General features: G+C 34.7%; 1 protein-coding gene across 10 annotated transcripts in view; it reads left to right on the top strand.

Annotated features, from left to right (window-relative positions):
* FAM214A (family with sequence similarity 214, member A) overlaps nucleotides 1–24,022 on the top strand; it is an 84,836-nt gene that overhangs the window by 26,055 nt on the left and 34,759 nt on the right. For 9 of the 10 annotated variants that reach the window (XR_825016.1, XM_010836758.1, XM_010836757.1 and 6 more), the window contains exon 3: nucleotides 21,357–21,410. The exons of the other annotated variant lie outside the window; for it this stretch is intronic. Coding sequence is in view for 8 of the 9 variants with exons in the window: in XM_010836758.1 (XP_010835060.1) it covers nucleotides 21,357–21,410 (54 nt within the window). In the remaining variant the exon portion in view is untranslated. The remainder of the gene's footprint in view (nucleotides 1–21,356; nucleotides 21,411–24,022) is intronic. 10 annotated transcript variants of the gene reach the window in all.

Here is a 24,022-nt window from a genome sequence, read left to right as displayed (position 1 = left end):
ATGGGGGAAAATATGACAAAAACGAGAAAATTGGGAAGAGAAAGAGGTTTAGACAGAAGTATTAACTGTACTTGGGTGCGGGAGGTTTTTGTGTTTGTTTTTTTTAAATAGAAGCTCTTAAGGAGAATGTATTTTATAGAAATTACGTATTTTTAACTGAAATTCATTGTTTCTGAATTTGAAGAGATTATCAGAATTTAGCTTAATGAGAATTTTGACATAGTTTTGATGTTCAGTCTTTCTGTAAAGGATTTCTGAAGATGCAACCTCAAATTGTATAAGCTCTTAATTGTTTGATCTGTTGGCTAGTTCTTCTCAGTTCAGATAAAGTATAGTAGTATAATCAAAATGCAGACAGTGGTGTGTTCTACTAAATAAATGTCCATATAGAAAATTGAAAATATAAAGGATTTTGCAGACAAACTAGAAATGTATATAAGATACTATTTTTAAAATTAAAGTAAGCCTCAATTAAATGTAATAATTCCTTATCTGACTTAGTTAATACTGCAGATATAGTAAAGTCTTATTAAATTAAACCTCACCAATTCAGTATTTGTAATAATTAAACAAAATATGGGTTACAGTTTACTTTTATGAGATCTGGAAAAACCAGTTTATCCAACTAATTACAGGCAAGTTTTAAAATATCTTAAACAGAAATCTTCACGCAGTTTCAAATACTGTGAAATTATATCTTACATAGTTGATTTAGCTAATGATTCTTTTAAATTAATTAAAGCAGAACAGAATACTAATTAACATATTACCCATTTATAAACAGTTTTCTTTTGTTTATCTACTTTCACCTGTAAGTGGCTCCTTTTTAATTCACTAGACAATTTATGTCTGAGTAAAATTAGTATAATATAAATTCCAAGCTAATATGCGAGCTTTATATTTTATCTCTACAAATGATATATTTTGGAATATGATTGGTTTTGACATTATTCTCTTCAAGAAGTGCTTGTAATTAGGGAGGGTCAGCATTATTTGATAAGCCAAGAGGGCTCTTTTTTCCATGAAAAGAACTCAAAATATATTTCATGCTTTTGTGCACATTACTGACCATTTTTACGGGTACATGTATATTTAGAAAGGTATTTTATGTGAACCTACATATTGCTAAACTTAAAAAAAATCTGGCATTTCTTAGTTTTTTTCAGTTTGTTATATGTAGCCAAAACTTGATAGGCATTATAAAAATTATGGCAAAATAAAAAAAGCTATTATATACTTTGTACTTGCTAGCCTTCATGATATAAAGCACTCATTTGCAGAAGAGAAGCTGGGAGGGGGGGCAGGTGGGCAGGGATGGGAGGCAGAGGGTTGTTAAATGGGCCCAAACTCATCAAATATAGCTCTAATCCCATGGAACTCAGTCTAGTTATTTCCCTTTTTTGAGCTATCACTCTCATCAATTACTCATTTTATTTTTTAATTATACAACCACAGAAACCAAAGTGTTCCTCGTATTGGTTCCCCATCTGCTTGGTTTATTTCTTAAGAGTTAACAGACTTTCCAAGAGAAGGATGATTTCATTCATATGCTGCAAAAAAAAAAAAAGAACATGATGTTGGCAAGAAATTTAGATCTGCTTCTGTGTCACACAAAAGCCTTGCCATTGTGTTGTAGGAGGAATAGTCTTGGCAGAATCCTAGATTTTATTTCTGGGCTCATCACCTAAAGATGGTTCTTATACATCTTATACATGTGAGAGTTCCTGTTCAGTAACAGAATCTCAGGGTAATAACTGATTTTTTTAAATCTGGTCAAGGTGACATTGCTAGCATACTTCAGCTCTTTGAATTTATCTGTTATTTGACGATAGAATTTTAATTGTCTTATTCTGTGTCAGATCTTTCTGACTTTGTTTGTACTTGTAAATAGAAAAATACTTCAGTTCTCAAAAGTAGTGATTTCTTTTTTGTCTTAGCCACTTGATAGGATAGCAAATAGAAATTCTCATATTTATCAGATGCAGTGCTTTCTGTAACAGATTTTATTTCAAATAAAATATTTTTAACTTTTAAATCACCAGGCAATAATATAGAATATGTAAATAGTATTTCATTTATAATTCTTCAAAAAATTTCTCTTATTTAGAATTTCAGGTTAAGAAGGGGTAACAACCCAAGTATTTCTTTTTCTTTTGGTCTTTTGTGAAATCTTTTTTTAAAAAATAATTCCTACAGCAAGTATTATCCCCAAGTGTTTGATTCCTACATGTATGCTCTAAGTATTGTAGCACTATATGCAGTGTTTCTTTGACTCTTCCTTGCAGAAATTCCATTCACTTACTCCTGTTCTGAACCCAGAAAAGATTTGATTATTATAGTCAGCTAGGCAAGTAAGTTTTGTCTTAATAACTCTTGATCAGACATTTTCATATAGCAGCAGTGCTATTATGTAAACTGTATTGCTTTTGCAAGAGTATAATCTTTTAAAAAAAATCTTCAGATGCCATTGTATCTAAAATCAGAGACCCAAGTTTTAAAAACACAGTTGTTTGGAGTATTACTTGAATCTGATTATATAATTCTTTGTGATGAGGCTGAGTTATTAAGCTATTACTTGATAAACTGGAAATATTGCCTTGTTTTCTTCGCTGGTCTCAGTTTTACTCATTCAAAGACTTCTGAACATCAAAGGATTTGAATTATAAGGTTTATGATAAGCACAGGAACATTAAAATTATAAATTACAGGAGGTAGTCAAGATAGAGTAGAAAAAAGAATTGGGTCCTAAAAGTCATATATAGCTGTACCTCGCATTTTGCTGTAAGCTTCTTGTTATCCAGAGTATGAAAAGAAAACTCTGCCAGTTATTTGCAATCCCTGTTATTTATGTAACATTTTATTGCTAAATATTAGCCATTCTCTTTTCTTTAAAAATTATTCTACATTTTTAAATTCTGATGAGAATTTTAAGTATACTATAAATATAATTTTTTATATTTTTCTTCTAAGTTTCACATATTCAGATATACTTTTATGCAGAATCTCAATCTTCTAAGATACTTTATGACCCAGAAAGTCTTCGAAACTTGGGGATTTGGGCAGAAGAAAGGGCAGAGCTGGACTTCCTGGTAGTCCAGTGGTTAAGACTCCCAGCTTCCAGTGCCCCCACTTAAGGCCGAGTGAGTTCAATCCCTGATTGCGGAACTAAGATCCCACATGCCTTGCTTGGCATGGCCAGAAAAACAAACAAAAAAGAAGAAGAAGATAGGGCAAGGCTGATAGGGAAGTATGTGACTAAACCTCTGAAGAAAGATAATAGTCAATAATGGCAAGGAAACAATGAGTAAATGGGAAAATAAATGAAGTCAAGGAGGCAGAAAAAAATTTATTTGATACAATGTTATTTTTGAGGGGGGTGTGTGTGTATGTATGCATAAAAGTTCCCACCAGTGCTGGGCTGACTGACTAGAGCTGGTAAATTCACCAGGGATTTGTTTACTGGGAAGTAACTTGTTTCTGACTTTTCTTTTAAATTCCTCAACTAGGTTGTGATAAGGATGACCTTGTATTTACCACTCATTAATGACAAGGGACAAGTCAGCTGTCTGGAAACCAGAAGTTAAATTTTATCACATACATGATGAATGTAACTGTTTTGAAATATAAGAACTTACAGAATAAAAATCTGGTGATATAGGGGCTAAAATGTAAAAACTCAAAATTCCAAGCCAAAATGTTCAGAAAATGGTCTTTTGTCATTTTAATAAGTACACAAAATTTCAGGTTCTTTTTCAACTGATCACATTATTTTCATTGCTTTGGGTAGTGATAATTTTATGTTATTTTGGGAGAGAGGTTCAATCTGGTTCCCGTCCTGGTTTTCATATTTTAATCAAGTGCTAAGATTTTGTGATTCTTACATAAACATATTTAGTCTTTCAATTCGGCTAAAGATAAAGTTTAGCTTATTGAAAATTAGAGAACCAGCAAATGTAAAGAAAAGACAATCTTTTACTGGTTTACTCCATTTTTTTCACTGTCAGTGCATTCAATGGTACTGCCTAAGTGGCTTCTGCATTGGATCCAGAAATTATTTTACATCTAACAAAAAGGGTAGGAGAACCTTTTTAGAAATACATTTCCTGGTTTTACCTGACTGCATTGCATTGGTGTGTTTGTTTACCTTAAATCATTTTTTCTGAAAATATCCACATAGAAAAAGAATAAAAAGATTGCTCTATGTCCTTGTTTTATATTTTGGGTACTGACCTTTTGAAAATCTGATGAAAAATATCAACCCTCTTGCTAGAAAAAATGCATCTATGTATACACATAGATAATTTTGTGGAAAATAGCCAAAGGTTCATAAATTCTCTTAAGAAATCTTATTAGACATAATTTGGTTTTAGTCAGAGAATAAAAGCATTAATTTTAGAGAATTGAGGTTTAAAACAGATTGGATAAGAACTTCAGGGTATGAATGGAAGCAAAGTATTAAGTAGTGAGTGTGCAGTGCTGTTTTGTCACTTTTTGAGGAGAGGGGAAATGTTCTAACATATACGCCATACATTCGTACTCTTGCAGATGGATTTGTTCTGGGGAGGACCCCACATTCCTGTGCTGACTTCTCTATTCTGGATGAGCTTCTGATAGAGAATCTAGTCAAAAGGACCAGGCTGAGAATGTGTAATATCTAGATCTGAGGACCTACATATCATCTCTGAGTTGTAGGTTGAGATTACAGGAAATCTCAAAGACACCTCCTTTGGCCTTTGACTTTCACCAGAATGCTCTTCCAGAAATTGCTCTGTGCGAGAGATGACAGACCCACTGCAGTGGATGGTACCTAGTTCCATCTTTGTTCTAGAGAACTGAGCAGAACTGATCTTAGTGTATGTGCTCAAGTTTTCAACTCTTAATTAAAAACAATTCTGCATCCACTTTTTATTTCTGCTGGAGTTTTAGGATTCACACATACCAACAATCAGTGGAAAACACAAATGTTGAGGGTGCTTAGAAGAAGGAGTCATGCATGTGGTAGAGGGAAGGAGATTGAAAGGACATAGTGTATTTTTGGGGACCAGCCTATGTTATAACCGTATTCCCATGAGGTAAAAATGTAAGAAAGACTAAATTAGGTTAAGCTTGAGGATAATTTTGGAAAGCTATGTGCCAGTTATCTGAGTTAAGTAAAGCTGGAACAAAACAAAACAGCACTAGAATAGTAGATGGTTGCTTTTTTAGCACAGGGTCATCTTTTGAGTGTAGAGCTAAATCTAGAACTTGTGGTTTTGGGAGAAAGGACTTTGTTTCCTTTTGTGGCAGTGTTTTCTCAGCTTTTCGTCCCCTGCTTCTTTCTGCATGTGGTGTGGAGCGATAACACCCGTATGATCAGAAATATTCCCACAAAAGACAGTCGAAAGGACAATATGGTCTACTTTAGTATTTTCAGGCCCTGAAACAGTAGCGAATTAGGTTTAATGATTTACACAGAGAACAGAGAAATTAGAAAATAAGGTCAGTGAAACTAAGAAAGAAATGAATAAAATCTATATAGCTCTGTTTGTGTCCATGTATCTGTGGTGTATGGCAAAAAGCACAATCCTGGTAACCTGAACTTAAGGAGGCAAAACAAATGGACACTAGTAAATTTTGTCAATGATGCTGACAGGTTCTAATTGTTTCATTTTAAATATTAAGACTTCTGGGAGCTTTCTCTGATATCTAAGATTGAGTTCCCACCTAACCATTCCCATAGCACTGAAATATACTCCTGTTATTTATCAAGCATCACCCTGAATTAGCTTTACCTGAATGTACTCCACAAGACTGTCCTCTGCTTGAAGGCAGAACAGCAGCTGATTCTGCCGTTGCTTTCAGGAGACGAGCTGGGTTTCACTTAAATTTTTTGACACAGAGACTTCATTTTCCACTCTTACCTTTGAGCCAATATTTAAATTGCTTAAAATTTAGTTTTCTTTCTAGAGCTTAAGTTGCCCTCAACTCATCACATAAGCAGTCAATAGGTTGGTATGAAGAATTCTGTTATTCCTTAGAAGACTGTTGAGACCTAGAAATTCCAATAACAGATATGGAAATTAGAACTCAGAAAGTGCTCTCTCTCCTTTTTATTTTTTTAAATTAAATGTTTTTGCCCTGGCCTAGAGATTTGGTGTCTACCTAATGCAATTAAAAAAATTTTTTAAACAGATATTTCCTTGTCCCATTTAAGAAAATCATATAGATAAGGGCATTTAAAAAACTCAAAAAAACTATTTCAGTGCAAAATATCAAATTCAAGATAATTATCTGGACAGGGAAACAACAAGCCTTTATCACTTTAACTGGAAGTAAGCTGAAATAGGGAGAAAACAAAATGTGGAATATTAACCATTCATTATTTTAGCAGTGTTTGCGAGCTTGTTCATGCCAAGTACTATGCTGGGCAACTATAAGAGAGATGATCCTTCTTCTCATGGACCTTAGTGGGTTAGAGAAGAGAGGTAAATAGTGATTTATTTGTGTGTGTGTGTGTGCGGGCTAAAATTTAGGAAGGAAAAGCATAAGATACAACAGGCTTGTCTCCTAAAAACAATAAAGCATCATGGGAGGGTATAATAGGACCAGATGAGCTTGGATAAGACCTAATTAAGAATTGTGTATTTAAGCTGAACTAGAGCTCATCACGTTATTTTTTACCCTATTTTCTTAATTTTTAGAACTTTGATCACGTGGTAAGTTAAATTTTTAACTTCGTAAATGTGTAGGTCATTAGAAAATGTAATTTTAAAAACTCATACACAAGAGTAACAAATTTAATTTTGAATTAATTTAATAGAGAAATTTTTAATATTTAAATTATTTATAATTTGGGGGTACCCTGGGTCTTCTTTGCTGCACGTGGGCTTTTGCTAGTAGTGGCGAGTGGGGGCCACTCTCTAGTTGTGGTGCACAGGCTTCTCATTCTGGTAGATTCTCTCGTTGGGGAGCATGGGGTCTAGCTGCACGGACTCAGTAGTTGCAGCTCCCGGGCTTTAGAGCACAGGCTCAGTAGTTGTGGCACATGGGCTTAGTTGCCCTGCAGCATGTGGGATCTTCCTGGATCAGGGATCAGGGATCAAACCAGTCCCCTGCATTGCAAGGCAGATTCTTAACCACTGAACCACCAGGGAAGCCCTAGAAAATTCTTTATGAAGAAAAACATTTAAATCTTCCAAAGAATGTGAATGGTGAGATTTGGCCCTTTAAAATGCAGTTTTTAAAAAGTTGGTTGAAGTGATTTTTGAGTCGCTAACTCTGATTTGGGGGAATCATTGAAAAATTACTGAGGTATCAAGAATGGAAAAGCAGTGAGTGTTAGAGAGTTGGACTGCTCTCCTTAAATAATACACAAAGGATGAATCACCTTTCCACAAAGTTTTTCCATGGTGTGACTTTAAGAATACTGGCATAGTTGGAGAGAAAGATTAAAAAGATTGAGATGGGGCTATGAGATTTGTGAGGAGGGGAGTGCTGGAAACAAGGAATTCTAGTTATTCAATGGAATAAAGAAGGGGTAAGATATCTCAAGGTGGCCCTGTGAGAGAATAAGATCAGATGGGCCAGAACATTGGATGCATACAGGACAGTAATGACTAAAGAGGTTTAAAAAAGTGAGATAGCATCCCTCTTCACCTCATCTCTCATTGGTCCCCTTTATGAATCCAGTGCTCTGACCAAACTGAGAATGCTGAGAGATGAGATATGGGAGGTTGTTAGTAGAAGCAGTCAGACTTTACCAATGAGGACTTGTTGGAGACAGGAGAAAGGGAGGAGGCATAGATCATTCTAAGATTTCAAGTCACAAAAAGCAAAAACAGCTGTAGTTGGAAACAAGTTTTGTACTTTGACCAGAACCCCCATGATTATTTTTAGTTTGTGGTAGGCTATATGTACCAGGATCAGTCTGTGCTTGTGGCCAAAGTGGTACTTACAGTAAATGGGATGGTAGTATTTTATAATTTCAAAAATCAACACATGTAGAATTAAATATTATTTAAATTGGAAGGGGCATCTTGTTTCTCATTCCTTCATTTTACAAGTAAGTTTGTTGAGGGTCACAGAGTTTAATTGACCTTTCCCGAAGTCTTGTAACTAGTTCATGAGAAAGCTGGAATTGGAATCCAGATCTTCTGGCTTCTAGTATAGCATTTTTCATACTTTTTGCAAGTTACTGAAATTTTGTTTTCATTTGTTTTCTGTTTTATCAAGAGATCTATCAATTTCAAGATCTATTATAAGTGTAAAGGTTGGTGTCAGATCTGTTATTTAGCTATCAAAAAATTTAGGTAAAAGATCTAAGTTAAATATGGATTTAAAGCCAGTTGGCAAGTTTATCTTCTAAACATAGGATTTTAGAATAATCTAACAATAAATAATAGTTATGCTCAATTGACGATAGTTGTGAATCTGTTCACTGAACTAAAACCAGTTTAATCTGGTTCTAGAAGTATCCTATACTTGGGTGATTCAAGTTGATGGTAATGACCACAGTTATCCAATAAAACTTTAATTAAAAGCATTATATTAGCATTAAATCCCACTGCTTGATCATTATCTTTATCAAAGGATACTGCCTTGGCAGAGTTACACATTTGAGGGGGAACTAAAGCGATATGAAACTAAAGAAAAAAATAGAAAAACTGTTGTTTTTCATCTTACCGACCTAATATAGCAAGGTGATATCTTTATAATAGCCATTTACAACTAAACTATAACTTCTATTCAAAATAATTGATCTCTCCACACTTGTGCAGAGGTCAGTGAATGAATCCACTTGAACAAACAAATGGTTACAAGGCTGACATTGTCTGCTTGCTTCAACTGGTTGAATCACTGAAGGAATCAGTGGGTATTCTTTCTTGGTGCTATTACATTATCTCATTTTATTTTTGGCAACCTATCATTCTCATTGACTTCTGATCCATTGCAGTCTCCCCCCCACCCCCCACCACCACCTTTTTTAATGGATTGGCAGTTTTCCACTTTTGTGGAACGTTGTGGTCTCTATTTCCCCATCATTGCTCCTTCAAATGATAGATAAGCTTCTCAGGCTGACTGAAGTGGGAGCAGTGGAGAAGGAGAGGGGAGGGACCTCTGTAGAATCATAGTTGGGTTCTTGGTTATTACTCACACAGGGCCTGAAGTCAAATCATTTTCAGGATAGTGGTGGTGGTTCCTGAAGTTTGGTCCTCAGACCTGTGCTAGTCTAATGTAAGTTTTTTTTCATTTGTCCATGACAAAGATGGCAGCCATTCTCAAGAGAGACTCCTTTTCTGTGATCATGACTGTCAGTTTTTTGTTATTAAGTGTCTTTTCTTTTATGAAATCATGTTTTTTCTTTGTAATTTTGTTTTAATTTTAGAAGTGAAATGCAGTGTTTAAAAATCTCTAGGAGTTTTAGAAAGCTTATTTTAGCAAACTTTGGAGAGATTATTTTAATTTTTTATATTTTATTGTTTCAGATAATCTTTAATTAAGTTTATACATTATTGAAAAAAGTAAATATAAAATTGTGTGTATTGCTGTTTAACTTAATGAATTTTTTATGCCTTTTTATAAACAATATAATTATTTTAATGGCCATAGGATATTCCAATGTTGACATAACATCACTCAAACCTTTTTCCATAGTAATTTTTGAAAATACTTTTAACTTTACTATTATAGTAGATAAAACATGGCTTTTCACTGTGATTTTAATTGGTATTTCTTTGATTAAATATCCTCTCTAGAGAGATTAAACATTCTGGTCTGTGTTTACTTATGTGAATTCTTCTTTTCAAATTTGAAAATAGCAAGTTTAATTAAAATAGCATATGGAATAATTTAATATATGTAGGAACACTTTGTCAACCATATAGTATAGAAATATGTTCCCTTCTACTTTTTCTTTAAGAAATACTTTGATTTTATACATTTTAATCTGCCAGTATTTTCCTTTATATATATTTTTCTCTTTTCAAGCTAAGAAATGTCTCATTTCACTAAATAAATACATATTGAATATTTTCCCCATTAAAACTTAGATGTGGAAAAAAAAAAAAAACTTAGATGTGATTCTTTTTACCTGTGAGGTCTGTATTTTCATGTATGATCTAAAGTGCTGTTTCTCAAAGTGTGTCACCTGCATCAGAGGCATAAAGCTTTCTTATTAAACATGCAGACTCCTGAGTCAGAATCTCTGGGAGTAGGACCTAGGAATATACATTTTCTGCAAACTCCTAAGATAATACTTGTTTTAGAGTCCTGTTTCTGCTGTAAGAAATTTCTGCAACTTTATGGCTTAAAACAATGCATTTAACCAATTTCTAAATCTGTAAGATGACTCAGAGACCTCATCTGGGCCAACTCTATTTCAGTTGTTAAAAACAAGTGAAAAAGAGTTGCTGAAACAAAAAAACAAGAAAATTGGTAGTAAGGCCTATATTTGATCAGTAGCATATTGGCTAGGGACCTAAATATTGAAATGGGACTAAGATATATCAAGTCTAAAAATTTTCTATGTATTTTTGGAAGATTATATAACCTTTTCTAGATTTTTTTTTTATATTTCTTTAGTCTTTCACCTGAGAGAATTTGTGAAAATAATTGAGGTAAACTATAAGAAAGTACTCCTGACTCAGAAAAATTATAATGTAAATAAAATGTGATATATTGACTTTCATGCAATTATTAATAAGATGATGAATTCTAAAAATAGAAGGCCCACGATACTAAAATCTGTATAAATTTTACATTGAGGTGGACTTTTAGATGCAGATGAGGAAAATTACTTTAATAATTGAGTTTGGCTTGGTTTTATCATGTTGTACCTTATATCCTCAGTATTTATTTGTCTTCTAACTGGAAGTTTGTACCTTTTGACTGCTTTCATCCATTTTCCCCTTTACCCACCCCTTGCCTCTGATAACCACAATGATCTCTTTTTCTGTGAGTGAGTTAGTTTTTCTGTTTTTGAAGTACAGTTGACATCCAACATTATGTTAGTTTCTGTTGCACAGTGATTTGGTATTTCTATACCTTTCAAAATAATCACCATAATAAGTCTAGTTATGATATGTCACCCTTTCAAAGATATTGCATAGTTACCAGCTGTCTTGCTTACACTGTTCATTTTATACCCATGACCTCTTTCTTTTCTTCCCCCATCCGCTTCCACTTAGGCAACCACCTGTTTGTTCTCCTTATCTATGATTCTGTTTTGTTGTGTTTGTTTATTCGTTCATTTGTTTTTTAGATTCCATATGTGAGTGAAATTATACAGTATTTGTCTTTCTCTGTCTCATTTATTTCACTTAGCGTGATACCCTTCTAGGTCCATCCATGTTGTTGCAGTGACAGAATTTCATTCTTTTTTGTGGGTGAGTAATATTGCATTGTATAAATAAGTCATATCTTGTTTATCCATTCATGTTTTGCTGGGCATTTGGATCGCTTCCATGTTTTGGCTATTGTAATAATGCTGCAGTGAACATAGGGATGCATGTATCTTTTCCAATTGGTGTTTTTGTTTTCTTTCAATAAATACCCAGGAGTTGAATTGGTGGATGATATTTTTAATCTTTTGAGGAATTTCCATACTATGGAATTTAAAAAAATCCATAGTGGCTGTACCAATTTACTTTCCTACCAGTAGTGCATGAGGGTCCCCTTTTCTCCACATCCTTGCCAACACTTGTTTTATTTGTTGTCTTTTTGACAGTAGCCATTCTGATAGGTGTGCCAAATAAGACTTTTTGCCAACTTCAAGATAATATCTGAGAGAGAAAAAGAGATATTCAAGAGTTCATAAAAAGTTGAAAGCCTCTTCCTTATATAATGGAGCTGAGATTTTAATCCATTTATTTAGTTTTTCCTCCAGGACTCCCCACAACTAGTTAAAGAAATTTTTTTGGACCAGCTGACATAATTTTTTAATTTCAATGTAGAAAAATGAACTCCATATTTATTTTCATATTTCTTAGACTTCATGCAACTGTAAAACCAAAATAATTTTGAAAAAGCTAAATTCAGGCCATCATCAAAAAGTCTACAAAAATAAATGCTGGAGAGAATATGGAGAAAAGGGAACTCTCCTACACTGCAGGTGAGAAAGTAAATTAGTATAACCACTATGGAGAACAGTATGGAGGTTCCTTAAAAAATTAAGACAGAGCTACTGTATGATCTAGCAATCCCACTCCTGGGCATATATCTGGAGAAAACCATAATCTGAAAAGATACATGTACCCTGATGTTAATTGCAGCACTTTTTATGATAGCCAAGACATGGAAGCAACCTAAATGTCCATCAACAGAGGAATGGATAAAGAAAGAAGATGTGGTACATACACAGTGGAATACCACTTAGTCATAAAAAATGAAGTGATGCCATTTTCAACAACATAGAGATTATCATACCAAGTGAAGGAAGTCAAACAGGAGAAAGACAAATATATGATATCACTCATATATGGAATCCAGTTTTAAAAAGATACAAATGAATGTACTTACAAAACAGAAGCAGACTTAACAGATAGCAAAAACAACTTATGGTTACTAGAGGGGAAGCATAGGGGAAAGGGATAAATCAGGAGCTGGGGATGAACACATGCACACTGCTGTATATAAGATAGATAACCAACAAGAGCCTACTGTATAGCACAGGGAACTCTACCCAATATTCTGTGATAACCTAAAGAGAAAAGAATCTAAAGAATGAGTATATGTATATGTATAACTGAATCACTTTGCTGTACACTTAAAACTAACACAACATTGTAAATCAACTATACTCCAATAAAATTAAAATATTTTTAAAAAAATAATAAATGTGGATAAAATTACAGAACCACTAAACTTTGTCATTGTGATGTATTAAAAAGCTATTGGTCAAAATGTGACTATCATGCTTGGTGTTATGGGCCAAGTCCTTTTGAGTTGAACATGCCTACGATACTATGGCTTGATATTTGCTTGTCCCATTTGACTCACTGTCAACTTTTGTTGGTACCCCAGGTCACTGTTTTGTGGACTATATTAAGTCCACCTCTCTTCTTACCAGCCAAGAGCTATTCAAGTCATGCTGTTTAAACACCAGCAAAACTGTCAATGTAAGTCATAATTGTACATATGAATATAACATTGAAATAAGAAAGCAGTCCTTGATTATCATTGTCCACAATGTTCCAGACTAGGTTTATGCTTTTTTTTTTTTTTTTTGAGATTTTCATTGAAAATAAATCATGTGTTAAATTTGGAGAGAGAGTTGTCAGATCCCCAGAATGTCCACAGACTCCAGTCTGAGAACCAGTTCTACCCAGTTACATGTTATACATTGATACATGCAAATTCACAGCTACAACTGAAAAACATAATTCCAGTGTAAAGCAGGTCCCTTGCTTTTCTAATGTCACCTCTGCTTTCCCTATATCCTACCTTGCCTAATATCCTCATTTTCTCCCTTTACTTAGCCTCAAGTTTTCAACTAGAGCAGTGATTTTCAGTCCCTGTTGCACATTAGAATTACATAGGGAGCTTTTATGCGAATATAATATCTAGTCTTGGATGTGTTCAAGTTTTGTTTCTGTTTTTATTTTGTTTGTTTGTTTTGTCTTATACTTTGTTTTTAAAGTTTTCCAGTTTGTTCAATGTGTGCCTGGGATTCAAAACCACAAGATTCTAAAACTATTGAAAATTTCTATCAAGATATTTTGGCTTATTAAGGAACAGTAAGGCTGTGTATTATATAATACTGCTTACTGTATGCCAGGCACTGTGTTGTTCAACGCATATCATTACCTCATAAAATCAGTGATGTTATGAAATTGGTATTAGCTCCATTTTTCAGAAAGGTTAAGTTTAGAGAGACAAATTAGGTTCCCTTGGGCTGCATTATTAGCAGCAGAATAGGGATTCAGATTGTCTGTTAATCATTATCTTAACCACAACACTATAAATATTCAGTCTTATTTCACCCTTTTATTACAATATAGATTTACTTTAACCAATCCCTGTTAAATGCACACTTTGATGAAGGCATTTTTACTTTGAGTAGTTTACATATTTTGACTAAAAATGTGTAAGCATAAAGTATGAATGCAGTTCATATGAACACCTGCAGCTATAGTTCTCTTTTTTCCCTATTCCATTAAGAAGTTTGTTGGATAAATGATTTCATTTTCTAAGATTGGATTTCTTTTCAAAAGAGGCTGAAAAGCATTCACTTAGTTAGCTCACTTTGTTTTCAAGTCTATTAAGAAATATTGCATTTGAATTACATTCTGATTAAACTTATAATTTTAGGGTTACCATATTTGGTTGATCTTAACACATTTTCTATATTTTACATCTTTGAAGTCCGAAATAAATTTGTTTCTTTCACTTTGATGGCCCACTGTAGTTAAAATTGGTGGATTTTTCTGTTAATGAATGATGAAATAGTTGTATGTCTTAAAATTAATGACATCTTGGATTTGATGAATTAACAACAGTGGTTATATATGAATGACTATTCCATATATACTCTGCCTATTTTGGGAGGTAAAACAGTGTGATATATTCTCGGTATTGCGAAGATTAAATAAGATAAAATAATCATCGTGGTATCTGGCACATAGTAAGAGCTTAGGAAATGTCAGCTGTTGTTATGACATTGTAAATATTAGTGTTATAACTGCATCATGGCTCCACAGTTACAGACCAGAGAAAGGTGACCAGCAGCCTTCAGTTTATAAGTGAAAGAAATTAACTGTTCTTTCAGTTATTTCCTGTAGACAGGTTCTTTTATAAACAAATCTGACTGGCACTAAATTGATATTTCCAAGACTGCTGTATATATAGAATGCTGAAAACCACCATTATACAATATACTGTACTGTACTGCTCATTATGGACTCTTATTCTGGCATATTCCCAAAATACAGAATTGAATATAGATATTCACTAGTCTAGTCCAGGGGAATTTTGTCCAAGAAATGCAGCACCAGAGATTACAGGTATGAGAAACAAGATTGTTGTCAGTAGACTTTGAGTATGTCAGTTTTTATAAGAGCTGTGCTTCCCTCAGTCACACAACAGTTTTTTTTTACCTGTAATACAAGTTAAATAGCAAATAATTGTTGCAGGAGTAATATTTCTCTCTTCTTTCAGTAACTCACACTTACTTTTCAGGCCCTGAACACTTTTAAGTATATCCATACCCATCAGACATTAAAGTGCTTAATATAAAACATGTTGTTGTTTAGTCACTCAGTAGTGTCCGACTCTTTGCGACCCCATGGACTGTAGCACACCAGGCTTCCCTGTCCTTCACCATCTCCCGGAGCTTCCTCAAACACATGTCCCGTGAGTCGGTGATGCCACTCAATCATCTTGTCCTCTGTCGTCCCCTTCTCCTGCCTTCAGTCTTTCCCAGCATCAGGGTCTTTTCTAATGTGTCAGCTCTTCGCATCAGATGGCCAGAGTATTGGAGCTTCAGCTTCAGCATCAGTCCTTCTATATAAAACATAAATTATATTAAGTTTGTACAGAATGTCCTTTTTTTTTGGTCCTGGGAGGTAAAAACTCACCTGAGCTTTGATCATTTTCTTTCTTGCTTGTGACGTTGCTTTCAATTATTTTTTTTCTATAATTTATGTTTCCTAAAGGAAACTTCTTAAGTATAATTTTGGGATAAGTGAATAGATTATTTTCATTATTGATTTTTATTTTTTAAATCTGCAGAAAGCAAAAAGAGAATATTTTCCTGGAATTGTATAAAAGGGAAATGTTTTTTTAATTAAAAACTTTCTTTAGAAAGGACTTTTAGATTCTCAGCAAAACTATGAGCACAAAGTGCCATATCTACACTGTTACCCACACATGCACAACTTCTTCAACTATGGATACCCCATGACATGGTGGTTCATTTGTTAGTCAGTGAATCTACATTGATACATCATCATCAAAAGTCTATACGTTATTTTAGGGTTCACTCTTGCTGAATATATATATTTGCTGAATTTTATAGTTTTATTATATTTTTTCTTTACTCCTTTCTCTTGAGCTCGCCTTCTGCACCCTACTCTCCTTTATCTGATACTCTGCCCTGTGACTCTATCCACTTAACCTCCCTTTCCCTTAGTTCTTTTGTCCTTTACTCAGGGAGACTGCTGGGTTGTGTCTGCTTCTCCTCTCTCTTGGAAACTCTCTCCTTTCTTCAGCCTGGAAACTTTCTCCAGGCATTAAAGCTGAGCAGTTGTAGGACTCACCTGTTTATTTTTCTCTCAGAGATCACTGTCTTGCACTGTCTGTTGTCCAATGTCTGGAAACAGTTGTTTGTATTTTGTCGTGGTTTAGGCGTGTAGGTAAATCAAGTCCCTGTTACTCCATTTCGACTGGAAATAGCCTAATGACTACCAAAACCAAACCAGTCATGTTACCCATCCTACCAGCCTTGTGGAAGAATTCATAAAATGGGTGAATATAGAAATCAGTCATTTCTCTCCAGTATGTTCCTTGGTGGGAAGATAAGGTGAAGTCTTGCTCTCCTCCTGTGTACAGAGACCCAACCCAAGTAAAGGGGAAAAGTACCTTTCTCCCCTAACACTTACCATTATCAGTATTTACATAAAGAAATTGAGTGACATGTCTCAGCTTGCCCAGGACTGTCCTAATTACATCCTGCTGTCTTCTTTGTGAAAACAGTTAAATCAGATTCTGCAGTGCATGTTTTACTTTTGCAGTTTTGAGAGTTATTAAAGGTTAATTTGTTTTCAGATCTTTACATGAATTTTTTTACTTCGGCCATCAGTTATGTTGTATATAACCTCATTTCAATGAGGTTTGCTTTTGAAGGTTAAATAATTACTGAAATTTAATTCGATAATTCCTACCCTAGCAAGGGGCTTCCCTTGTGGCTCAGCTGGTAAAGAATCTGCCAACAAGGCAGGAGACCTGGGTTCCATCCCTGGGTTGGGAAGATCCCCTGGAGAAGGGAAAAGCTACCCACTCTGGTATTCTGGCTTGGAGAATTCCATATATAATCCATGGGGTTGCAAAGAGTTGGACACGACTGAGCGACTTTCACTTTCACTTCACCATAGCAAGGTATGCCAAAGAATCTTTTTCTTTCTCAGAAATTTCTGAGAGAATTATTATTTTAACTTGCCTGCAGTTACTCAGTATTTGAATTTACCTCTGTTTGATATAACATCAGTATTTACCTCCCAGTTAGGCCATGTTTTAGAACCATCATAGTTCTATAGAAGAATATAAAAGTTTAATATTTTAGGTTTAAGATGAATTATAATTTTGGCATCTTATGTGTCCCTTAGAAAAATTATCTTTTGAGATCATTTGTCTAAAGCCAACAGGAAAATCATTATAAGCAATATGATTGTCAAACAAATCATCCCTACTCTTACTGTCAAATAATAAATAGTTCTACTCTTATTCAGTTTATTTTTCCTTTTATATTTCCCCCTTCTTATTTTCCTATTTGTTCTTTCCTCTTTGTCTATTCTCTATTCCTGTCCCTTTCCTCCCCTTTTTTTCCTCTTTATTTTGATCACAATTCTTAGTTACTTATCCTTCTGTTCTTTTCTGATTATTTTCTATAAGAATTCCCTTATCTCCACAGGAATTACTGTGGCTGAATTTGTAAGGAGCCAGAAGGGGAATGTGGATGGCACTCGTATATAGAGGTTTTGTGTAGTTGAGAATTCAGATTGTAAAAGAAATGATGTTTGTTGCAACAGACAATTATAGTCCTCTGGGAAGAGAGTCGCCTTGCAGAATTGTGTGAAGTACAAGCTTTACCTTCCTTGGCTTCTGATGAACTCTTTTTACTCTTCTGTGCCTAGAAAATATCTATTTGTTAACAACTGGGTAAAAATTCAATAATAAGTAGTTGCATAATTAGATTGAGATTTCTTTTTTTTTTTAATGAACTCAGCAATTGCTTTACTACTATAAAGAGTAGTTTCTTTTGTGTTATACCTTTAGAGCACTTGTAGTTAGAAATTATTTTGATGAAAGATGTGTAAATACTAATAATAAATGCTTTATTTCTTTGTTATGCAAACTTTTAATCTATAATATAATCATCTGAGCAGTTTAAATGACATATGCTTTTTTTAAGTTTTACTGTAGCCTATGATAGTGTTTTGGAAACTACACAGCATTGTATTTTTTTATTACTGTAGTTCATTTAATAGTTATGGTAAACAAATTCAGATTTGTAGGTAGTTGCTATTTTATATAATGTGATATTTGCAAAGGTGGGAAAAGAGATAGTACTTATTATTTGACTGTAAATAACTTAGGGAACAGAGGAACTTAGAATGGGCTGAGTTCTGAGTAAATAGTCTTGTCATACCTCACATCAAAGGAGCACCTTGTATACTTCCAGAATTCTCTTATGTTCTTTAGTTTTAGAACTAGAACTATTTGACTTTTAACTTTTAGATCCTTGTATCAAGAAGTTCATAGTGCTTTAGAAAATACTATTAATCTTAAAATATCTTAAGAATGATGGAATGAATATCTTATATTGATTTTGTTCACAATAATTAAAATTTTGTGTGTATGTTATACACACACGTATATATGAAAATTGCACAACACCAGTTGTGAGCCTGATAGAATGTCTACAAACATGAACAGCTTTAGAAAAATTTAAGAAACATTTTAGAGCATTGAAAATAATTGAAAGTCCAAATTGTCACTTAACAAATCACTAAGTCTGATTTTCTTTAGTGCGTTTCCATTGGTTAGTTCTACTGATTGTTAACAATTGAGAATTAGTGATTAGAGAATTAACCAAGGCTTTTTCCTTTGGTTTCTGTGAGGTTCTGTGTGAGATATGTGTAAGATCAGACCCTCAAAATTACTTGCTGTCAGCATTTTAGAGAATACACTATCAAATGGCAGAAATGGCTGTCAAGTTGGAATTTAGGAAATAAATTCTCTTGAGATACTGATGATTGGGTCCCAGGAACATACTTGAAATAATCATTTTGGTTGGGTATGTGAGTGTGTTTTAACAACTCTTTGCTGAAATGTCAGTGTCAATAAGTTAAATTCTGTCTTTTAAAAAGCATAGTCAAATAAAAGTTAAAAAAGCTTCTTGTGCATTGCCTGATGTTTTGACACCTTCAGTCTGCCATTTGTTACAGAGCTAATAATCTGAGCTCATTTGTCCTATAAAACCTGAATTCTTCAGTTTAATCTACTTTAATCAAACTTGGGCATACTTCAGTGTGTAGTCTTTGATCTACACCTGAGATCTTATTAGTTAAATATGCTTAATCGTTTTTCATTATGCTTATATATTCATTGAGCATCTTCTTTTTTTTTTTAATTTTTTTTAAATTTTATTTTATTTTTAAACTTTACATAATTGTATTAGTTTTGCCAAATATCAAAATGAATCCGCCACAGGCATACATGTGTTCCCCATCCTGAACCCTCCTCCCTCCTCCCTCCCCACACCATCCCTCTGGGTCGTCCCAGTGCACCAGCCCCAAGCATCCAGTATCGCGCATCGAACCTGGACTGGCAACTCCTTTCTTACATGATATTCTACATGTTTCAATGTCACTCTCCCAAATCTTCCCACCCTCTCCCTCTCCCACAGAGTCCATAAGACTGTTCTATACATCAGTGTCTCTTTTGCTGTCCCGTACACCAGGTTATTGTTACCATCTTTCTAAATTCCATATATATGCGTTAGTATACTGTATTTATGTTTTTCCTTCTGGCTTACTTCACTCTGTATAATAGGCTCCAGTTTCATCCACCTCATTAGAACTGATTCAAATGTATTCTGTTTAATGGCTGAGTAATACTCCATTGTGTATATGTACCACAGCTTTCTTATCCATTCATCTGCTGATGGACATCTAGGTTGCTTCCATGTCCTGGCTATTATAAACAGTGTTGCGATGAACATTGGGGTACACGTGTCTCTTTCCCTTCTGGTTTTCCTCAGTGTGTATGCCCAGCAGTGGGATTGCTGGATCATAAGGCAGTTCTATTTCCAGTTTTTTAAGGAATCTCCACACTGTTCTCCATAGTGGCTGTACTAGTTTGCATCTTCTATATACCAGGCACTGTCCTGAAAGTGAAATTCGCTCAGTCGTGTCTGACCCTTTGTGATCCCATGGACTATACAGTCCATGGAATTCTCTAGGCCAGAATACTGGAATGGGTAGCTTTTCCCTTACTCCAGGGATCTTCTGAACCCAGGGATCGAACCGAGGTCTCGCACATTGCAGGTGGATTCTTTACCAGCTGAGCCACAAGGGAAGCCCAAGAATACTGGAGTGGGTAGCCTACCCCTTCTCCAGGGGATCTTCCTGACCCAGGAATCAAACCAGGGTCTCCTGCATTGCAGATGGATTCTTTACCAACTGAGCTATCAGGGAAGCCCACTGTTCTAGACACTGGTAATAGAATGATGGCTGTGTTAGACCTGGTTCCTGCATGCCTGGATTTTATGATCTAATTAGAGACAAACAGCCATTAGAGCAGTAGGAACACCTGAAGCTTATGAGAGAATTTCCCTTTGCGTCTACTTCCCATCTGAGTTGAAATTTCACTGCAATCAGGCACTAGAAAAAAATTGGCAGATTTTCAACTTCTCCATTGGAAAATACACAGTTTGTAACAGTGTACTCCTTAGTTAAGGCTTTTAACCCCTGCTTATCTTCTGGCTTTGGTTTTCCAACTCATTTACAACTCTTCTTTTGCAGCTTTCCAAATACCAGGTTTAGTTTGGGTAGCCATTGCATATAGGAATCCTTATAATAGATATTGAGGACACAATCCTCATGTCTCAGTGCATGAGCAAAGAAACAAAGAAAATTCTGTTAGGATTGCAGCAGAGTAACCATGTAAACAGGGAAGTTCAGTGAGGATTCAAAGGGAAACAGATTGGGAATTAGACATCAAGATGTTTTACAATAAGGACTAGAATCGATGTTCAGAGGCTGGATAACCAGTACAGAATGAGCAGTAAGAATGACCTTGATACTAACAAATACATGAGGCTGACTCTCTGTTCATTATTCTTTCCTGAGCTAGAATTGGATTTGGACTAACTGGGGAGTAGAGTTTAGGTAGGCATACTAGATAAAACTTGGAAATAAGTCCTCAAATTTTTAATGTTTTATATGCATAGGAGATCTTAGTTTAAGGCGTTAGTTTACCATTATATTGCTCTATGTGTCTGAACTGTCACTTCTATGAAGTCTAATTTCTTCATCTGTAGATTAATTAAAATTCACAATGTTCCTTTGAGTTTTTAAACTGAATTATATACAAAAGCCAAGACTCTCCCCTCTCCACTCCTGCCCTACTTTTTAACTTATCCCCTGTTGTCTTGCCCACAGAAGCTGCTCATTTTTCTTTGATGATAAAGGGACCAAGCTTGGTTGTAATTAACTGTAAGTGGTTTTGAATGCACAAAACAGAACATTGAAACATTGAAAATTCTTTTAATACCAGGAATCCTTGAAGATATGTCTGTCTGAGGGGCTTTTTAGAATCTGTGCCCTGAGTAGGTAGGGTAACTTCTACTCTAAAAATGAGTCATTTTTTGTGTGAAGTGAAAAATAAGAATGCACTTTCATAATTGAGAATTATTAGAAACTATTGGTAGTATAAAGTGAGCTCTTAGAGATGGTTCTCAACTGATAATGTTTGTGACCTTGGCAAATGATTTTACAAATTTAGTTTTATCATCTGTAAAGTGAGAGAAAGACCCACGTCATCGCATTTATTTTTATCTTAAGTTTAAGAAGCCATATGGTGCACTCTGTGTACCAGGCAATATTCAGAATATTTTACAAATAGCAATGCAGGTCTTTTAACTACCCTCTGAAGGTCAATAGTGTTATTATTGCCATCTAATAGATTTTTTAAAAGCTAAGACAAAGAGAGGTACAAGAGGTATAACCTGTGCAAAACCAACCAGCAAGTAGCAGAACTGTTTGCCTGATCTAAGAGTTCATGTTCTTAACTATTACTTTGTGCTACACATACACATGACTTTGTTTTTCTGATAGAACCTCAGAATGTTAATTACCTTAATCATAATCTTGAATTTTGGTGGTTGCTGTATAATGTATATGTACAGCAGAAATATTTGGTTGAATTTAAGCAAACTATACACAAGTCTAGAAAGTTGTTTTTAAAAGTCAGTCTGTGATAAGTTTGTTTACAGATCACTTGCCTTTTTCAGAATAGAATGCTGAGGATCAGTTTTAGCTTTGTTCTTGGCTAACAAAAACAAAGCATATTTTTGTATTTGAAGGTACTCTTCTTCTAGTGAAAATATTTATGTCACTAGTATTAATAAAATAATACTGTACATATAAAGTTGCTTTCATTTATAGCCACAGCCTCTCTTTTTTGCACTTGTCATTAAAGTTAACTTTCTCCTTTATTTTCTTCTTAAAGATTTCTCATAGTGTATAAATCAAATTGCACTAGAAATGAAAAAACCTAGATCCTGGTGTGCAGCCGTATACATACAAGTTTGATAAAAAGGAAGTTAATGTCTTTTTACCTTTGTTCATTTGAAAGTAAGGTAGATTAGCTACATAATTTCTAAGATCTTTTACAATTCTAACTTAAAACAGAAACACTCAACACATACCTATGAGATTGGAGCATGTAAATGAGAAACCAAGAATATTTCAGAGTACTTAGAACCTCACTCATTAGGAAATTAACATCAACAGAATATTAAGTATATTTTTATAAGGAAATAGATGGGTTACTATAACTCTGGAAGTACTTGCAGTTTGGGAGAAGGTTGGCTCAAGTTAGCAGTACAGACTGTATATGGAACAGAGTGAAATATACACAGGTGGAGGTGAAATTTATGACCTTAGGATTGTGTGCCAGTACCCTGAAGTAACCATTCATGGCGTAATGGCTTACATAAGTTCTGGGAAAGAGTACCAAGTAAGTGAAAGATCAGAGTTAGGAAAGGACTCTTGTAGGAAAAATGGTCAGGAAAGTTCTTCAGAAAACTTGAGGCATATTTAATAGGTAAAAGAGAAAAGGTGGGAGTACAAGGTGAGAAATGAGTAGAGCTTGGTATAGACAGTAGTTTGGATAGAACAGGGTTACACGTAGGTAGCAGTAAAAGAAGAGATTAAGAACCAGAGCTGGAGCCTTAAGCGGACTCACCTCAGTTTATAACTTCTGGAGGCAGTGTTCTTATCAGAATCTGGCAGTGCACAACCAGAGTAGCTGGCTCTGTATGGTGGCCCAGGCCCTAGTGTCAGGCTTAAGCATTTATACTGGGTTTAATAGGCAGTTAAGGAGCCAGTAAAACAAACAAAAAACAAACAGAAAAATGTTGAGCTGAGAGGAATGTGGTGGAATGGCTTTTCAGGAAGATTAATCTGTACCAGTGTGCAAGACAAATAAGGGCCTGGAGTCCTAGACCATAGCTAGGAAATTGGTGTAAATAATAAGAATCTAACTTGGTAACTGTTTTGAGGTTGGTTGAAAAGGAAGGTTTAATTTCAAGAGACATTTGAAGAACAAATTAGTAAAATTCAGTTACTGGATTTTAGGCCCTGAAGAGGGAGAATCTCCTGCCCCTGTATCCAAGACTTAGAAGGGAACTTCTTTTATTCTCTTTTGGCATTTGGAGACAATTTTGTATGAGAAAGGATTCTACATGTGTAGTACTTATATTGTGATACATGAGTCGTCACTGTGTTAAGTGAGGACTAAGAAAGTAGGCTTTTGTGTTTATCATCTGTACCCTTCAGAATAATTGACAATATATGCCACATCTATCTAATCTTCCATCATCACCATCTATTGAGATCACTATTGTCCAAGTCACCAATGACTTCCTTAATGTCAAATCCAGTGGTCATTTCTTTGTTTATGTTTTATTAGACCTCACTACTGTTTGAGATAGTTGACCACACCCTCCATGAAACATTTTTTTTTTCCTGGAACTTCCATTATACCATACTTGACATATACCAGCTCCTTTTGCTTGTTCATCATCTTCCACCAGATCTCTACT

This window comes from Bison bison, unplaced genomic scaffold (genome assembly GCF_000754665.1).
Source record: "Bison bison bison isolate TAMUID 2011002044 unplaced genomic scaffold, Bison_UMD1.0 scf7180017864066, whole genome shotgun sequence".
In the NCBI taxonomy this organism is placed as follows: Eukaryota; Metazoa; Chordata; class Mammalia; order Artiodactyla; family Bovidae; genus Bison; species Bison bison.
This window is presented reverse-complemented; position numbering and strand designations above follow the sequence as displayed.